This window comes from Bubalus kerabau, chromosome 3, assembly GCF_029407905.1.
Source record: "Bubalus kerabau isolate K-KA32 ecotype Philippines breed swamp buffalo chromosome 3, PCC_UOA_SB_1v2, whole genome shotgun sequence".
Classification (NCBI taxonomy): Eukaryota; Metazoa; Chordata; class Mammalia; order Artiodactyla; family Bovidae; genus Bubalus; species Bubalus kerabau.
In genome coordinates, this window is record NC_073626.1 from 121517958 (window position 1) to 121539290 (window position 21333).

General features: G+C 34.0%; 1 protein-coding gene across 1 annotated transcript in view; it reads left to right on the plus strand.

Moving 5' to 3' along the window:
* Window positions 1-21333, plus strand: part of DPP10 (dipeptidyl peptidase like 10) — an 802980-nt gene that overhangs the window by 692399 nt on the left and 89248 nt on the right. Inside the window, exon 12 of the mRNA XM_055572870.1 lies at window positions 14877-14915. Within this exon, the coding sequence (XP_055428845.1) occupies window positions 14877-14915 (39 nt within the window). The remainder of the gene's footprint in view (window positions 1-14876; window positions 14916-21333) is intronic.

Sequence of the window (21333 nt, forward strand, 5' to 3'; positions counted from 1 at the left end):
AAAAGATTCTTGAATATCTTTTGAAAGTATATTGTATTTAAATTCTATAATCATATTTATAGAATATTCAATAGATTCTATATGTATAGTTTTTAAGATCCTTAATAAAGGAGATACTTGAATCAGTTTAAATTGTTATAATACATATTGGGTACTTGGTCAAGAATTCTCAGTTATTTAACAACAAAATTTTCAGACTTATGCTTCTGGATATGATGGAGTAAATGTTGCCAGCATAGTATCTCTAAAGAAATCAATTCTAAAACTTTACAAAATTCATTAAACGACTATAGTCAGATGATGGACAATAAGACAATTGAGACATGAAAGGTGAAATAAACCTGTAGTTTCCTACTGGTGACACATTTGAGGCCACACTGTAAGGTAATGGCATCCAAGAAAAGCACAACTGATCCATTAAGACAGGGAGAATTAGTTTGAGGCTATTGTGGTGGCTGAAATTTGCAGGATAAGTACCACAGGATGGGAGCTATATAGAAAAGAACTTCAGCAAACTATGTAAAGGATCTCTTAAGTCTTTATCTCAGTACTCAGCTGTGTAAGCACAGGGCCTAGCTCAGAAAGAGAAGCAAATAAAGAATATGCAAGTTGCAGAATGCTTGGAGACTTTGGAGCAATGAACAGCAAAAATAGAGATCTTTCAGTAAAAACCCTGAGTTCAACTCAGAGCCCAGAAAGAAAAAGTATTAGGAATAAAACTACTGTAAACTCCTTCTAATAAACCTTTAAATTAAACCTTGAAGGAATCATTTGCTTGTGAACTAGCTGCTTGACAGAACAAAGTCTACTCTTGAAAAAAAAAAAATAAAAATGAATTCTCAAAACAGCATTCATGATATTAATCATACAATTAAAATATGCTATATACCTAGAAACATAGAAAACATAACTCACCCACCTCCCCAAAAATAAGTAGCAGACTTATAAAGGATGTAGATATTAGAATTAACAAACAAACTTAAAAAAAAAAGCTTTACCTGTTGTTTTTTTTTTTATTTAACAAGTTAAAGAGTGGCTATAATTAGTAAACCGATGAAAAATCTCAGTAGCTAAATAAAACCTACGAAAATAGAACAATGGAATTTCAGGGACTGAGAAATACAGTGTCTGAAATTAAAAATTGCTTGGATGAACTTATCAACAAGTTAGAATCTGTTATAATAGGGGAAATAGAAATAATTCAAACAAAATTCCTAAGGGAAAAAGGCTGGGAAAAAAATGAACAAAGCTTTATTACCTATAAAACAATATAAACGGGTATATATGTTAAATTATATATACAGAAGGCAAATTTTTAGATATTGGGGTGGGAAATATATAAGAAACACTGACTTAAATATCACAAATTTGATGAAAAGCCATTAATCCATAAATCCAAGAAGTCAGCAAATCTCAAAATAAAGATAAAATATGTCATCACATACTACATAAATTATTTCAAACAAAAGATTAAGCAAAAAAATTTAAGTATCCTGAGAGAAAAAGCACGTTACATATTGTGAAATATAATGGTGAATAATACTGCTTCTGTCTCACCAGAAACAATGCAAACCAGAAAGCAATGGAAAGACATTGTTAAGGACTGAAGGAAAAAATGTATCAGACTAAAAGTCTACATCCTATGAAAATACCCTGCAAAAATGAAGACAAAAGATGATAGATTTGGATAAACAGGAACTGAGATAATTCATCAAAAGTAGATCTGCAGGAAAGAGAGTTATTTAGGCTAAAACACGTGATATCAGATGAAAACTCAGATCAAAATTAGGGAAGTACAGGTGCCAAATATGATACATGTGGGAGTAAAATAAAATACACTCTAGTTTTGAGCTTTTCAAAAAGGTATTAGAGAAATAAAAGTTTTAATATTAACAGAATAATTTAATAATGATACAGTGTCAATTGATTAGGAAGCTATAACAATTCTAAGAACCTATATATCTAATAATAAGGATTCTAAATACATAAGTGAAATTTATAATCAAAAGCTGAAAAAGCTAAAGAAGAAACAGAAAGAAATATACTTAGGGACTTAAATCATAAATATGATTTTCAGTGTATTGGAAAAAATAAGTAATCAAAAAGTCCATTAATATAATAAAGGATTCAGACAATACTAACAACTTAAATCGATATTTAGGAAAATTTTATTTAACGACTATATAATCAATAGTCCCTTTGAGTACAAAGGAAATACTCACAAGTCTCAAAATGCAGAAGCTGAAATCAAGCAGAGTATATTGTTTGAGTATAAGAGAATGAAATTAGAAATTAATAACAAGTGTTACCTGGAGAAGAGTATGGCAACCCACTCCACTATTCTTGCCTAGAGAATCCCATAGATAAAGGAGCCTGGAGGGCTACAGTCCACATGGTCAGAGTCAGACATGACTGAAGCAACCCAGCATGCCTGCAACTAAAGAATATTTGGAAAATATTTGAAAATTTTAAAAATGTTCCTAATAACTCATAAGTTAAAGGAAAATCACAAAAAATTTTAGAATTCAAGCACAATGAAAACATAACTTGTCAAACTATTATTATGCAGATGAAGAAAATGATGTATATTAAAATGCAGTTTATATCTTTAAATGCTTATATTAGAAAAGGAATAAGGTATTCAATCAATGATAAAGCTCTAAGTTATAAGCTAGAGAAAGAAATATAAATTTAGTTCAAAGCAATTAGAAAGAATGAAATATAAAAATAAAATCACAAATAAACACAAAGCAATCTATAGAGAAAATTGGTGAAAGCAAAAATTATTTTTAAAAGATGAAAACCTGATGAATACTCATCTGTACTGATGAAAAAAGAAACACCCCACAAAGTGCCAGTTTCAAGGTGAAACAGTCCCGATGGATATATTGAGGGCATTTTTCACAGAAGTAGAACTAATAACTTTGAAATTTGTATGAAAAGACAGAAGGCCTCCAGACAGCCAAAATAATCTTGAGAAAGAAGAACAGAGCTGGAAGCATCACACTTCCTTGACTTCAGATGATACTGCAAAGCTACAGCAATCAAGCCAGAATGGTATTGGCACACACCAGACATGATCAGTGGAACAGAATAGATAGGCTGGAAAGAAACCCACACACTCAAGGTCAATTAATCCACAGCAAAAGAGGCAAGAATATATAGAGGAGAAAAGACAATCTCTTCAACAAGTGGTGCTGGGGAAAGCAACATATAAAAGAGTGAGATTAGAACATTTCCTCACTTAGTATACAAAAATAAACTCAAAATGGATTAAAGACCTAAATATAAGCCCTGAAACCCTAAAACTCCTAGAAGAAAACATAAGCAGAACACTCTTTGACATAAATTGTACCAATATTTTTTTAAATGTCGCCTAAAGTGAAAGAAATTAAAAAAAATTTTTTAAATGAGATCTAATTCAACTTAAAATCTTTTGCACAGCAAAAGAAACCACTCACAAAATTAAAAGATTATCTGGTGCATGGGAGAAAGTATTTGCAAATGCTATGACTCACAAGGGATTAATATAGAAGATATACAAACAGCTCATAAAAGTCAATATATTAAAAAAAAGCCTGATTAAAAATTGGTCAGAAGGCCCCAATAGACAATTTCCAAAAGAAAACCTCCAAATGGCCAACAGACACCTGAAAATATGTTCAACATTGCTAATCATCAATAAGCCAATCAAAACCACAATGAGATATCACCTCACACCTATCAGAATAGGATGTGGTGAAAAGCAAACACTTGTACACTGTTGGTAAGAGTGTAAATTGGTGTAGTCACTTGGAAAACAGTATGAGGTTCCTCAGAAAACTAAAAACAAAACTATATGACCCAGCAATATACTCTTGGGTGTATATATATCTATATGTAAAATCAAAACCCAAAAATGCTGATTTGAATATATACATGCATTCCATTCTTCATAATAGCATTATCTACAATAGACAAAATAGGAAAGAAACCTAAGTTGTTTAATCAGAGTCTATACACATAATAGAATTCTGCTTGGTCATAAAAAAAAATGATGCCATTTACAATAATGTGGATGGACCAGGAGGTTATTATATTTGGGAAAATAAATCCGACAGAGAAAGAAAATTGCTGTGTATTATGTCTTATACGGGAATCCTAAAACATAAAACAAATGAATGAATATATAAAAACAGATATAGACTCACAGATACAGAGAACAAACTAGTGGTTACCAGTGGAGACAGAGAACTGAGAGGTGCAAACTACTATTATATATAAGCCATAAGGATATATTTTACAGCAAAGGAGTATAGTCAATATTTTATAATAAGTTTAAATGGAGTATAAAGATTTTATAACACTGTTGTGTACTTGAAAACTAATTTTGTAAATCAACCATAACCTCAATAAAAAAAGAAAGTGGAAATCATATAGTGCAAATAAATATTTTGATGTAATAAACGAGTTGTATGCCATAAATTCTTGAGGATATGATATGAAAAATACCATTCAAAAGGTAAAAATGACCAAAAATGACATATATGAAGAAGAAAAACATTGAAATAGTTCCATATCAATTAGAGAAATTGAATTCCATGATCAGAAATCTTCCCACAACAAAAACTCCAGAAACCAGTGGCTTCAGTGATGGATTTCTTTAATGATTTAAGAAATAAAAGAAGTCACATGTGTCATCAAGGTGGCAACATAGATCATTCCAGACTTTAGTCTCTCTCAGAAGACCAAAAGCAATATCCATATATAGAACACCGTTGTGAAAATCCTAGGACATGGAGATGAGACTGAAGCACCCCTGGGCCACAGAGACTGAAAAGAACCCATTAAAAAGATGAGTGGCTACACTCTGACCATATAACCACCCCCTCCCCTCAGGCCAGTATTGTGTGCCACACTGAGAGATGTCTCTAGGCCTAGTTTCTCCAGTGGAAAAAAGAGAGTCCACGGTGGACATCTAGCTCCTCCAGAATTGTGATTTCTTCATGGAAGGCTGACTTGGGTCTTGCCTCAGGAGGATCAGGAAGGGGAATTTGGAGGATTAGACCACTGCAGATTGTGATGGAAAAGGGTAGAGTGGAACTTATAGCCATCAGCTCTCAGATCTTGGCAGACATTTCATTCTCCCGGTCGTGCTCAAGTAGAAATTCAAAGTAGCATCTTTGCCATCTGTACAGTCAAGACAGTGATCCTATCCAGGCAGGGAACTAGGTTTGCAGTTTTATCCAATTCAGGATCCCAAATGGCAAGCACAGTCAACATTGGACCCTGTTCTGTAGCCCTGCAGAAAGAAGCTAGTTCATAGCTCTGTCTACTACTGAGTGCAGCTCAGGACTGTCTGATCAGGAAACCTATATTGCCCAGTGGCACCTGAGTGAGCAGTAAACACAGCCAGTGGTTTGCCCTTCTGCAGATCCAAAACTAATGCTTGTCTTGCCAGGGAGCTTGATGCACCGTTTAGCATGATTCAGTCTTTAAACAGTAGCCTTGCCGATCTTGGGTCCTGGTCTGTGGACTCACCCAGGTAAAGAAGCTAATTCATACCCTCACTCAATGCTCAATACAACTGCTAGCCCCACCCAACTGGTAAACCTAACCAGAGCACCCAGGTGCTGCATATAACCTGTCCTATATCCTCACTTACAGGGGTATTTGAACAGTACATCCAGCCTTCTATACCCACCTACAGAACAAAACCACTGTCCCTGTCTTCTCAGGAAATACATTGTTCAGATTTGCCTGATTTGGAGTCCCTTACAATGTGCTCTGCCGGCATTGGAGCCCATTCTCCAACTCTCCCTGGATAAGGAAGCTAATTTATAGCCCTGTCTACTATACTTCCCAATCCGGCTCACTAGGAAGTTTGATGGGAGCAATAGTAGAGCTCATCCTACAGTGAAGCTTGTACAGAAAATCAAGCAAGTCCTATCTAACAACACATACACCTCAGAGTTTCAGAAGTGGTTTTGTCCCAAAATAGACCCCAATAGCAAATTCCATGTTCCTGGACAAGATAACAGCTGACCTGTCTAGAATGCCATCCTATCTCAACAATGGATGTATCATTGAGGTAATAAAGATAATAGTTGATTTTAACAATGCTATAGACCAAGTGGAGTTAATAGACACATATAGAACACTCCCATACAACAGCATCAGAATACACATTCTTCTCAGGCACACATGGAACTTTTTATAGGATAGATTATATGTTATGCCACAAAACAAGTCTCAGCAAATTAAAGATTAAAATCATGCTTTTTTTTCTTTTCTTACCACAGTGATATGAAACTAGAAATCAATACAGGAAGAAAATTGGAGAAAACATAAATACATGAAAAATAAACAACACACTCTTGAACAACCAGTGAATCAAATGAAAAATAAGGGGGGAAATAGAAAAGTATCTTGACCCAAATAGTAATGGAAACACAATATACCAAAACTTATGGGAATTATTTAAAGGAGGTCTAAGAAGAAAGTATATAGCTATTAACACACACATCAAGGAAATAGAAAGCTGTCCAAAAAACAGCGTAACTTTTTATTTCAAATAACTAGAAAAAGAATAAATTTAGCCCCAAATTAGCAGCAAGAAGGAAAAATAAAGATTATAGCACAAATAAATGAAATGGAGAGTTGGAAAATAATACAATCAATTGATAAAACTAAGATCTGGTTCTTTGAAAATATAAACAATTTTGACAAACCTTTAGCCAGACTGGCCAAAAAAGAGACAAGACTAATACATATATATATATATATATATATATATATATATATGAATGAAAGAGAGAACATAATAATTGACATAGATATTGCAGAAATACAGAAGTTCATAGAAGATGGCTATGAAAAGTTACATGCCAATTTATTGGAAAACCAAGAGGAAATGGATAAATTTCTAAGAACATTAAACCTATGAAGACTGAATCATGAAAAAATAGAACACTTGAATAGACCAGTTACTACTAAAGAGATTGATCATAAATAAAAATCCTCCCAACAAAGAAAAGCCCAGAACCAGATGACTTCACTGGTGAAAATTACCAAGTACTTAAAGAAGAATAAACACTAATCCTTTCAAACACTTCCCAAATGTCAAAGAGGAGGGGATACATTCAAACTCATTTTATGTGGCACGCATTCCTCTGCTACTGACGCTAGACAAAGATGCTGCAAGAAATAACAAATAAATGTAAAAGTTCTCAACAAAATTCAAGCAAATTCATTTCAGGAGCATATTAAAAGGATCATACACCATGATCAAGTGAAATTCATCCTTCAGATGCAAAGATGATTCAACATATACAAGTTAATAAGTGTGATACACAACATTAATAGAATGAAAGATAAAAATCATCTCAATAGATGAAATATGTTTAACAAAATTCAACAGCCATTCATGAAAAAAAATTCTCAGCAAAGTGGATATAAAGGCAATATACCTCAACATAATGAAGTCCATATAACAAATGTATAGATAACTTTAGACTCAGTGGTGAAAAGCTAAAATAAAAGCTTTTCCTGTAAGCTCAGGAAGATGAGGGTGTCCACTCTCACCACTCCTGTTTAACACAGTACAAGAAGTTTTTCCGATAAGAAAAGAAATAAAAGGCATCAGACCTGGACAGAAAAAAGTAAATATGCTTCTATATGCAGTTGATTTCATACATAGAAAATACTGAAGACTTAATTAAAAACCATTAGATGTAATCAATAAATTCAGTAAAGTTGCAGGACACAAAATCAACATACATAAATCAGTACTGTTTCTACACAATAACAAACTATCAAAATAATTAAAAAAAAGATTCCATTTACAATAGAATGCATAAAATAAAATATTTAGGAATGAATTTATCTTAGAAGGTGAAAGATACTTACATCAAAAACTATAGGACATTGATGAAAAAAATGGAAAGATATCTTGTGTTCATAGAATGGAAAAAATTAACAGTGTTAAAATGTTCACCTGTAGATTAAATGCTCTCTCAAACAGATTCCAATGGCATTTTTAACAGAAATAGAGAAAGAGATTATAAAATCTCTATGGAATCATAGAAGACCCTGAATAGCAGAACAATCATGTGAAAGAAAATCAAACCTGGAGTCATCATGCTCCCAGGTTTCAAACTATGCTTAAAAGTTATGTTAATTAAAACAGTATAACATTGGCATAAAAAGACACATAGACCCATGGATCAGAATAGAGAGCCCAGAAATAAACTGGTACATATGTATTCAACTGCTGTTTGATAAAGGAGCCATGAACATGCAATGAGAAGAGGACAGTCTCTTCAAGAAATGGTGCTGAGAAAACTGTATAACCACTGCAGAAGGATGAAATTGGACCCTATTTACACCACTCACAGAAAATGAATTCAAATGGATTAAAGACTTAAATGTGTGTATGTGTGTGTGTGTGCGCGTGCTCAGCCATGTCAGACTCTTTGTGACCCCATGGACTATAGACCCCATGGACTAGAAGCCCAGACTTCTCTGTCCATAGAATTTTTCAGGCAAGAATACTGGAGCGGGTTGCCATTTCCTGCTCTAGGAGCTCTTCCCAATCCAGGGATCAAACCTGGGTCTCTTGGGTCTCCGGAATAGACAGGCAGATTCTTTACCACTGCACCACCTGGGAAGCCTAAAGACTTAAGTAACAGACCTGAATCCATAGAAATCCTTGAAGAAAACAAAGGGGGAAAATTTATTGACTTTGATCTTGGGATTGGATTGTTGGATATGACATCTAAAGCACAACAACAAAATAAATGTACAAATGTCAAATTAGAAAGCCTATGTACAACAAAGAAGAAGTCAACAAAATGAAAAGCCAACCTAAACAATGGGAGAAAATACCAGCAAATCGTATGTCTGATGCTGGGTTACTGTTCAGAAATACATAAAGAACTCATACCTCAATAGCAAAAAGGTAATAATTCAATTAAAATGAGCAAATGACCTAAAATAGGTATTTTCCAAAGAATATAGTCAAATAGCCAAGTGCCCAGTATCTCTAATCATTAAGGAAATGCAAACCATAATGAGATATCACCTCTTACCTGTTAGAATAGTAATAATATATTTGCAAGTTGCTGAGAGAATCTTGAAAATTCTCATGACAAGGAGAAAATCTGTTATCTATGTAAGTTGATAGATATTAACAAAACTTCTTTTATTGGTCATTTCATAATATATACGTATATCACATCATTATGTTGTACAACTTAAACTTACACAATGTTGTATGTTAATTATATTTCATTAAAACTAGGGGAAAATGGATTTTCTTTTTTTTAACCTTTCCTACATTTTCTAGAAAGTGGGAAAGAAAGAGAATTTCTCAACTTTATTTTTATAAGAGAACATTGTCCTGTTATCAAAACTAGACAAAGACATTAAAAAGAACATTTTAGACTGATATCTGTTGTGAATATGTATATAAAACATTTTTAGCATATTAACATATCCTTCTGGCAAATATAAAGAATAATGCATCATGACTAAATAGGATTTTAGCCTGGAATTTAAGATTAGTTTATATTCAAAATCAATGTAATTCACTATTTTAACAGAAAAAAATAGAAAAACAAGTAGGCAATCATCTTGGATGAAGAAAAAGCAACTAACAAAACTCAACATCCATTCATGATAACTTTCAACATAAATGAATAGAAAGTAATATCTCCATTCTGATGCAGGATACCCACAAAATAATCAACAAATATTATATTCAATGGTGAAACATTATCCATGTTTACCTTAAGATCAACAATAAAGTAAGGATAGACAGTCTAATGCTACACATTAAATAAATACTAGGGACTCTAGTCAGAGTAACTTTCATGGAATATCTATCATGATGATTGGCAAAGAAGAAGTAAAATTATCTTTATTTGTAGATAATATTATTGTATAAACAAAATGTAATAAATTTACCAAAAATACCAGAATAGGTCACAATTCATAAGAGAATTTCTCAGCTTATTTTTATACGTTAAGGCATCAACTGTCAGGAGCCGCTTTAGGCATTATTGACAAAATGGAGGCACGGCCCCAACCCCCTCTCCTCATTCTGCAGGCACGGTCCCAGGATGAAGGAGTTAGGTCTTGTGATTCTGACTTGTTCTTTCCTTTCTTCGGTTGAGTTGGCTGGAAAGAATGTTAAGGTGCTTATTGTTCTTGAGAGAAACATGAGAAAGCACAAAGCCTTCTGCAGTTGTGCCCAGAAAATAATCCATAAAGTTAACCATTGACATTTGTTCAAGGATCTTTACAAAGAATGTTCCAGAATGAGTACGTAGGCCACAGCTTGAGGCCATGGGAAGAATTGTTATCTGAGACCTGTTTGTGAGGGAAATGTTTATGGCAAAAGAAGTTTGCTGAGTTTAAGGTTTAGGAGTAATTAAGAATAGTTAGAAGCTAAAAATTTAAGAAATGTTGTAGTGTTGGCATATTTTACTATAGCTTATGGAGATTAGGAATGTTAGAGATATTAATAGCTAGAAGCCTTTTTAGGAGATAGTGAGCTTAAGATACTAGGGGCAAACAGGATTTAGAAAGATAAGAAATAAACTGAGGGATGTGGCATGGGTTACAATGAAATCACAAGTTAAGTATAGGACACATAAAAGGAAGTAGATAATGGATAGTAAAGCCGATTCCCTGAAGCAGGAACTCTGTTTGAAGGGCAACAGTGATTTCTGGAGACAATAAATCTGGGTGAGGGGGAACTGAAAATGTCAAACCTCTGACCTAATGCTTTTGTCAAAGTATAAAAGAGAACCTGAAGCTTGAAATAAACATGCAGTCCTGCACCTTGGGTCAGAATAAACATCATTCTCCGCTGACACCGCTCATCCCTTCAGGCTGATTCCCTGGCTGCTGGAGCTGGACTCCGGCAATCAACTTCAATTGTTTGTTCTGTTTCCTGATTATTATTCTTTTACTGTAAAAACATTTTATTAATAATATAGGATACCACAGTTTTCTTAAGAAATCCTTACTGAATTATTCTGGGGTAAATGGAAACAATACTTCAAAATTGCTGTCAAATTGTTGAGAAAAAAATTAAATTTCTAATTGATTTTGAAAAAAATAGATTTCTACTAGACTCTCAAATAGTTTAGAAACAATAGAGAGATATAAAAATAAAACAAATGTATCAAAATATAAATACATGAAGAATATGTCTAAGGGATATGAAGATGCTTCTTGAACAGGTCTTTTAACTTGTCTGTGAGTTTACACTTATTTCAAAGAAAGATTTAAGAAGCAACAAAATGTATCTTTAAGACTGGTACTATTATGATAGATGGGGAAACAATGGAAATAGATAACAAATAGATGGGGAAACAATAGAAACAGTGACAAACTTTATTTTCTTGGGCTCCAAAGTCGTTGCAGATGGTGATGGCAGCCATGAAATTAAAAGACACTTACTCCTTGGAAGAAAATCTATGATACACCTAGACAGCATGTTAAAAAGCAGAGACATTACTTTGCTGACAAAGGTCTTTATCTAGTAGACTTGTATGGATATGAGCAATGGACCATAAAGAAGGCTGAATGCCAAAGAATTGATGCTTTTGAATTGTGGTATTGGATAAAATTCTTGAGAGTCCCTTGTACAGCAAGGAAATTAAACCAGTCAGTCCTAAAGGAAATCAGTCCTGAATATTCATTTGAACGACTGATGCTGAATCTGAAACTCCAATACTTTGGCCACCTGATGCAAAGAACTGACTCATTGGAAAAGACCCTGATGCTGGGAAAGATTGAAGTCAGGAAGAGAAGGGGATGACAGAGGATGAGATGGTTGGATGGCATCACTGACTCAATAGACATAAATTTGAGGAAGCTCTGGGAGTTGGTGTTGGACAGGAAAGCCTGGGTGCTGCAGTCCACGGGGTCACAAAGAGTCAAACGTGACTGAAGGACTGAACTGAACTGACTGAATATTATGATGGAAAATAAAAATATTATTAAGATCTTTAAAACATTAAATGCATACGAATATGTTTAACAAAGAGTGGCAAAGTCCTAATATTGAAAACTAAATCATTCCTGCAAGGCATTGGAAAAGACCTACATAAACAGAAGCTAAGCTACATACCTGTATCACAAGACTTAATGTTGTAGATGTCAGTTCTACTCAAATTGAACTGTAGTTTCAATACAATACCAATTAAAATCTCAGCAGACTTTTATGGTAGAAATAGAAAGGATGGTTTTAAAATGCATTTGGAAATGCAAAATACCTGGCCAGCTAAATCAATCCAGTTAAAAAAGAAAAAAAAATTTGGAGGAGATTTACTACATAGTTTCAGGAATAACCAGAAAGACAGAAACTGAGATTGTAGTGGAGGAAGAGAACACACACACAAATAGATCAGTTGTACTGAATAATCTTTCTAGAAATAGATCCATATTTATATGATCAATAATCAACATAGGTGCCAAAACAATGCAATTGGGGGAAATGATGCTGGAACTATCAATAATCAGATGGAAAATACAAGGATGGTTGACATTTCTTACATTATATTCTAAAACTAATTTGAGACACATTGAAGTCTTAAATCTAAGAGCTAGTACCATCAATGTTCTAGATGAAAAGATGGAATAAAACTTCACTATATTGAATAGACAAAGTAATCATTTATTGTAAAAGAAAAAAATGAAGTATACATCATCAAAATTAGAAACTTCTGACGAACAAAACAAAGCATATCAATACAATGACATTCCAATCTGCAACTTGAAACAGAATGCTGATATACTCAACAGTATGAATGATTCACAAAAACATGTGATGTGAAAGAAACCCCACACAAAACAATATATAATATGTGACTACAGTTATCTGAATTTCTAAAACAGGCAAAACTATCTATGGAAAAAGAGTTTGTAGGAGTAGCTGTCTTTTGAAACCTCTGTGAAGGGACTTGAGGGAATGTGTTTAAAAATGTAAAATTCTCATGTCTTGATGGGAGGTAAATACATTTATCAAAACTCATCACATACACTTAAGACCTATACATTTCACTATATGCAAATTATACAAGTATTTTTAAACATTATTTTTAAATGGTCTGTAAAAGGTAGAACTAAAGAGGAAAAAAGTTATTTGTGATTGGAAAGATGAACATAGTATGACAACAAAGTACAATAGATGGGCATCAGCCATTTACTTACTGGGTTTCACTGATTTTCTTTACATTTAGCTTGTGTTTATTATAAAATATGTTTTAATTATCTTTTTCCATCTGACTGGCTTATAGGCTGATCAGAATTTCATTATTTATTTTTTTAAGTGTTCTGGATGGTTTCCTAGTCAGTTGATTACAAAGTCTTTTACAAATTGTTCATGCATATGTTCTAGTTAGAAAAACCCTGTCAATTGTCTATATAGGTAGGGATAATCTATATAGGCAAAATGCTTCAATAGAAAAGCTATAAGAACCCAATCATGTTCTAGAATTGATACCTTATTGATATTCTATTTCTATTTCATTATGGAGTTAGAAAGATTTTACTTTCTACTATAATTGAAATAGTAAGACAAATAATTGCATGTGAAATTTTGGAACTTTGTGCATTGTAACAAAACTTAGTGACACTAATAAGCAGTGGCATTGATATATTTTTTTATTGAAGGATAATTGCTTTACAGAATTTTTCTGTTTTCTGTCAAACCTCAACATGAATCAGCCATAGGTGTACATATATCCCCTCCCTTTTGAACCTCCCTCCCATCTTCCCATTGCACACCTCTAGGCTGATACAAAGCCCCTGTTTGAGTTTCCTGAGCCATATAGCAAATTCCTGTTGCTATTTTACATATGGTAATGTAAGTTTCCATGTTACTCTTTCTATACATCTCACCCTCTCCTCCCCTCTCCCCATGTTGTATCTGTGTTTACAGATATCAAGGATGATTACTGTCAAAATATGAATAGGAAATCAAGGAATGATTCAGTTAGATGTTTTTCTGATATAGGTATATAAATTAAGAAAAAATCTATTTGAAGAGAAATGCCCTGAAAAAGGGAAATGGTTAGTAGTTATATAATAATAATATGTATTTAAAAGGGAAAATTGGTAAAAACAAACTATAAATAAATAATTATTATTATTTATAATTTGAAATGATATAATTTTGCATACAGGTAAAATCACCAATATATTCTGATTTAGTTTTCTCCTTTTGAATACTTTTATTATAGAATCATTTTTCCAGAGAACCATAAGATATAAGTTGCTACATGTAAACAGCATTACTAAAATTTGCCTTATATACACATATTCAAATTGAGATTAGTCTAAGTTTGCTTTTTGATATGTAATTTTATTCTGATCATGTGTGAAATTATTCTAAAGATACAAAAAGCTTTGCCATTTCAAATGTTTAATTATTTTACCTAAGGGGAAAGAGTGACTATGGTAAGAATGGATCGAATGACAGTATGTCCACTCTTAAATTTTATTCCTTGCTGTTTGCCCAGTTTTTTTGGAAGGTCTTAATCATTTTGTATTCTGATGATGGCCAGAGGTGAAAAGAGACGGTTGTCTAGTGACTCAAAACAGTTTGAATGATGTAATCAAACAGAATTGGAAAGTTATCTTCTATCTCTGGTGAAGCACAACTGAGAATCCTGAAGGGGTTCACCAAAGAAAAGCACTTCATTTCAGTTCTCTACTTATTCATTCAGCTTAAATCAATAATGACTATGGGATTTCTCAAGGTATTTCACTAGCTGCAAGGAGGGGAAAAGTGCCTGAAGGATAACATTGTTGCAAAAAAGTGAAATCAATGCATGCTCATTCTGGTCCTTAGATACTTCATGGATTTAATTGTTCTGTTTCAGAAATATGAGATGACATCAGATACGTGGCTGTCTAAACAGGTATGGTACAGACGGTCTCTTTATGTCACATTTTGTCATCATCTCTATCATATTTGCTCTTTTGTTTTATATATAACTTTTTCTTAAAAGTTATTTCAGTTCTATGAATTTAAGGCTCTGGTATGCTTGAATAAATGAGTCTTTTTTGTTAAAATATATATGACCTGGGTTTTATAACATCATTTGTGAAAAGATTACTTTTTTTTTAATAGAACGCAAGTTGTTGAATTATTACCAGGATCCATTTTTGGGACCATTCGTAAAAGTAAATATTTGTGTTGAATAAAAAGGTGCAGCCCATATAAACTAGGAACCATCAGCATTGCTCAAGTTGCCCAGAAAGCTGACCAAGTCTCCACATAAATTGCTATTCAGATGAACATTTCCTTAGATAATTTCTAGTTTACACAGTGCTAGCTTGTGATATAAATGGAGCTAGAATCCGGATGATCATAAACATCTCCACAACGTACTAACTGAATATTTCAGAAGGAAACACAAGATTATTCAAATATAGATAAACCCATTTTACTACTAACTTCATCACTGCTTTTTGCAAAGGAAATGTTTTGCTTGGCTTATTTGGTTTTGATTTGTTTTGTTCTTTACAGTGCTCTTTTATTTCATATTCTCTCCCTGGGTGTCATATATGTCTGTGGTTTCAATTGCTACCTCTGACTGTATGGCCCCTGGCAACTCAATTCTCTGAGTTCTGATATATACACAAACTCATGCTTGGCATCTTCTCCTAAATCTATAAAAGTAACAGCATACTCCTCAGATTCAAACTAAACTCCATTCTCTTCCAGTAAGTCTGTATTCTTATCATAGAAGTCACAGGCGTATTTATCCACCCAGCTATCAAAATCATAAACCTACTGAGGATTATTGAACTTTTTTATCCTTATCTGCATATGTTACTCATCACCAAGTTATTTTGATTTACTCTCAAAGATTTCACATCATTTACTTTTCTCCAATTCACAAACACTATACAGGATCAAAGTATCAGCACTGCACATCCTCCTTGACTGGTGAACTCTCAATCCCTTAGGAAGCTGCCAATCTCTTCTCCACATTTCAGCCTGGCTGAGTGATCTTTTCAAAATACATAGCTAATTCTACTGCCCCAAACACTCTGATATTCTCTCACAACTGAAAATTTGTATCTCCCCTTTGTTCTATAGATAAAGACCAACATCCTTGAAGGGTCTATAAGAGATTAATTTGAAAGCTTTTCCAGCTCTGTCATATCATCTTTTCCAACTCTGTCGTATCATCTTTTCTCTCATTTTCTCCATTAGCCCTCATATTCACCAGACCTTTATGTGAACTCTTCCTTCTGAACAGAATTTTCTAAATTGCTTTCTTACCTGAAAGTTGCTTATTTGTCAAACTTCAGCCTATATTACCTGCTTAAGAAGTCACCTCTTCAAAACACCCTAGTCAAATAACATCCCCCAATAAAACTTAAAGTCCAGTGCAATATTTATGTAAACTTACACAGTTAGTTCTGAGATTTTTTTATTTACAAACTTCACAAGGACAAGAATTTTGTTCATTTTTTTTTTATTAATTATATAACAAATGCTTAAAATACAGTCTGGTTATAAGAAGAGTTCCATATGTACCTGTTGAATAAAAAAAAAAAAAGAGTAAGAAAGATTGTGAATGTGCTGTAGATACATTTGTCTCCCTATCTGCCTGTCTGTCAGTCTATCATCCATCTGTCATCTCTCTCTCCATAGATAACAATATGAACTATTTAATCGTAATCAATGTGCAAAATTAAATTGAGGGAAAAACTGACTTTATTTAGCAAAAAAAAAAATCAAAATTAAGTTAAATAATTGAAAATAATAAAAATAGATATGGATTTATTCTAAATTACCTGCATTATTAAACCTACTTTAATCGTCAGTGACATTCATAATAGTCTAACATACAACAACACAATGCATGAATTTTTAGGATTATGTTACCTATATTTTAAGTCCCAAATTTATGAATATTTAATAGAAATTAAAAAAACACAGTTATCAAGTATTCAATAAGAAAATGTTGGAAGTAGTTTGTTACAGTTGATTTTTTCTCAAAAAGTTCTAAGGGAATTTCATGAAATACTTAGAATTCAGTGAAATTAAAAGGATGAGAATGTGTAATAAGGTGAAGCAACTTTCCAAGAAAATGAGAAATTTAATGTAATACTCATGCTTGTTTTCTGTTTGGTGAGAAGAGCAGAGAGAAGTGAGCATGTTTCTGCTAGCTTTCAAGAGACTTATAATTGGAATAACCAGTATAAAAAATGTTTGGTCAAGAGGTAAAGTGTGCTATCCTCAGTTCATTGGCCTGTGTGTCATAAACACTGCCTTGCTTAAGGTCATAAACATGGACAGTGAGATTGGCTTCATTCTTTATTTGATTGTAGGAAAGGCTCTATATAGAGCTGTATAACTAGTTTCTGTCCAGTGGTGAAAGTTTTTAAACCCAGAAATGTATTAGTAATTATAACGCCCATCTATTCCTTAAAATGAACTATTTCCAAGGTATGAGAATTGGAGGAAGAGGGACTAACATAAAAAGGACAATGCTCAGATTTAATTTTGGAGTAAAGCACAGGAGCAGAATCTTGAATAGGGAGGAGCCAATAGTTTGGAGTAAATGTAGTAGATAAAGTGATATATGTAACAAATATTTTTGCCCATTGTACACATGCATTCATCTGTGCAGTTATAAGTAGGTCACCTACTGTGTCCTAGGGAAAAAAAATAAAATTACAAACTTAGTTTAATTATTACTTGCCTAGTGAAGGAAGTCAACCATATAATAGAGTGCACTGAAAGTCATGAGAAATGAATACAGAGTACTACTTAGAGTCTCCAGGGATAGATTTCCTAAATAAGAGGGGCTTTCTAGCTACAGAAATTTAAAAATGGTTTCTGTTTTGAGTTTAAGTAAAAAATGAGGAAGATATAGCACAAAAAAGATGAGTGAAAGCTTACTTCAGACAGAAGAAGTCTCATTGAAAAGGCAGAGAGAGATATTACATATAGGCAAGGGATAGAAAATACAGAATTCTTGACTCTATCAGAGTTGCCAACATCCAGTGGTTCATAGAAAAATCAAGAGAATATGAGAAGATCATCTACTTCTGCTTTGACTCTGCTAAAGCCTTTGACTGTGTGGATCAAATCAAACTATGGAAGATTCTTCAAGAGATGGGAATAAAGATCACCCTACCTGCCTCCTGAGAAACCTATATGCAGGGCAAGAAGCAACAGTTAGAACCAGACATAGAACAATGGACTGGTTCCAAATTGGGGAGGAGTACATCAAGGTTGCATATTGTCACCCTGCCTATTTAAGTTATATGCACAGTACATCATGGGAAATGCTGGGCTGGATGAATCCTGGAATCAGGATTGCTGGGAGAAATATCAAGAACCTTGGATGTGCAGGTAACACCACCCTTATGGCAGAAAGTGAAGAGGAACTAAAGGCCTCTTGATGAAGGTGAAAGAGGAGAGTACAAAATCTGCAATAATACTCAATATTCAAAAAACGAAGATCATGGCATCTGGTCCCATCACTTCATGGCAAATAGATGGGGAAACAATGGAAAGAGTGACAGACTTTCCTTTCTTGGGCTTCAAAATCACTTCAGGTGGTGATTGCAGCCATGAAATTAAAAGACGCTTGCTCCTTGGAATAAAAGCTATGACAAACCTATTAAAAAAACAGAGAAATTACTTTGCCAACAAAGGTCTGTCTAGTCAAAGCTATGGTTTTTCCAGTAGTCATGTATGGATGTGAGAGTTGGACTATAAAGAAGCCTGAGAGCTGAAGAACTGATGCTTTTAAACTGTGGTGTTGGAGAAGACTGTTGCAAGTACCTTGGACTGCAAGGAAATCAAACAAGTCAATCCTAAAGGAAATCAGTCCTGAATATTCACTGGAAGGACTGATGTTGAAGCTGAAGCTCCAATACTTTGGCCAACTGATGCAAAGAGCCAACTCACTAGAAAAGACCCTGATGCTGGGAAAGATTGAAGGCAGGAGAAAGGGATGACAGAGGATGAGATGGTTGAATGGCATCAGTAACTCAATAGACATGAGTTTGAGCAAGCTCCAGGAGATGGTGAAGGACAGGGGAAGCCTGGCCTGCTGTATTCCATGGGGTCACAAAGAGTCAGACATGACTGAGAGACTGAACAACAAATCACACTGCAGAATGTGATTCTCTCCATCAAATATCTTGTCAGTATTTATTATCTGCCTTGCAAAGCATTTTTCCCACCCTTGTGTTGTATTAGTTCAGACTTTCAAATTTATTACACATACCATTTACATTTTCATGAGTGTCCATAAAGTATACAGTAAAAATAATATTTTTATTTTTTATATTTATTATATTTTCTATTAGTAACAATAGAATAAAATAAATAGAATAATTAAAAAAGAATAAAAATATTTATTATATTTTCTATTAGTAAGATAGAAATGTTAGTAAGATATTTCTATTTTACTAATGAAACCAGAATCAGACTCAAGATTATTAAATAGTTATTAATTTACTTATTCATTCAATAAATGATTATTAAATACAGCTTATTCAATAGTCACTGTCCTGGGTGCCAAATGCAGAGCAGTGAAGAATACAAGGTTTTTGCCTCATGGAGCTTACATTCTATAGAAGAACGCCTTCTACTTCCCATCTACTTACCTACCTATATGCACACATACACACATCCATTCATATACAAACAAACGAATACATACATAAAATATATGTTGGATGGTATTAGGTGGTATGGACAAAATAGAAAGGTGCTAAAAGAGTGATGGGGGATTCAAATACAGATGGATGATCTAGTTTCCCCAATCACAATTTACATGGGATTACCAGAAAACACGTGCCTGATAAGGTAGATTTAGAGCAGAGAAAGGATGAGATCAATTAAGATCTTTTTGCAGCAGCATGGATGGACCTAGAAATTGTCATACTAAGTGAAGTAAGTCAGAGAAAGAAAAATAACGTAAGTTATTGCTTAAATGTGGAACTTTAAAAAAAATGGTACAAATGAATTTACTTACAAAACAGAAATAGTCATGGATGTAGAAAACCAACTTTGGTTACTGAGGGGGAAGGGAAGGGAGGGATAAATTGGGAGACTGGCATTGACTTATGCACACTACTATCCCAGGTGTCAGTGGTAAAGAATCCACCTGCAATGCAGAAGACCCTGGAGACATGGGTTTGATACCAGGGTTAGGAAGATCCTTTGGAGAAGGAACTGGCAACCCACTCCAGTATTCTTGCCTGGAGAATCCCATGGACAGAGGAGCCTGGTGGGCTATAGCCAAGGAGTTGCAAAGAGTTGGGCACAATTGAGTCACTGAGCACACATGAGTATAAACAAAATAGATAAATAAGAACCTATTGTATAGCACAGGGAAATCTACTCAGTGCTCTGTAATGACCTATATGGGAAAAAATCTAAAAAAGTGGATATATGTATTACCGATTCAGTTTGCTGTATACCTAACACAACATTGTATATCAACATTATTCCAATAATAAAAATAAATGAGTTCCACCAAAAAAGAGAGTGAAAGAAAGAGTGAGGGCTGAGAAAGAGCCAGACAAAGTGAGGGAAAAAAGTTAAAATGTGCAGACTCTGGAACAGAAAAATGCAGGATGCAGAAGGAAGGAAGAAGAGATGAGAGAGAGTGGAGGATCAGGTCATTTAACAGTGCTTGAGCCATTCTGAAGACCTGTTAAGGAAACCATATCAAAGCCTTACTTTATACCATATGTATAGTCACTCTTCTCCTTTATGGATCACAGCCTTGTCTTGGAGAAGGGGCTTGTGTAACTCATTGAAGTTATGAGCCATGCCATGCAGGGTCATCTAAGACAGATGGGTCATAATGAAGAATTCTGACAAAACGTGGTCCACTGGAGGGAGAAATGACAAATCACTTCGGTATTCTTGCCACAAGAACCCCATGAATGGTATGAAAGGCAAAAAGATATGACACCAGAACATGAGCCTCCCAGGTTGGAAGGTGTCCAGTATGCTCCTAGGGAAGAGCAGAGGACAATCACCATTAGTTCCAAAAAGAGTGAAGTGGCTGGGCCAAAGCAGAAATGACACTCAGTTGTGGATGTGTCTGGTGGTGAAAGTCAAGTTGGGTGCTGTTAAGAACAATATTGCATAGGAACCTGCAATTTTAGGTTCATGAATTAAGGTAAATTGGACATGATTAAGCAGGAGAGGGCAAGATTGAACATCAACATCTTGGGAAAGAGTGAACTAAACTGGACAGGAATGGGTGAATGTAGTTCAGATGGCCATTATACCTACTACTGTGGGCAAGAATCCCTTAGAAGAATTGGAGTAACCCTCATAGTCAA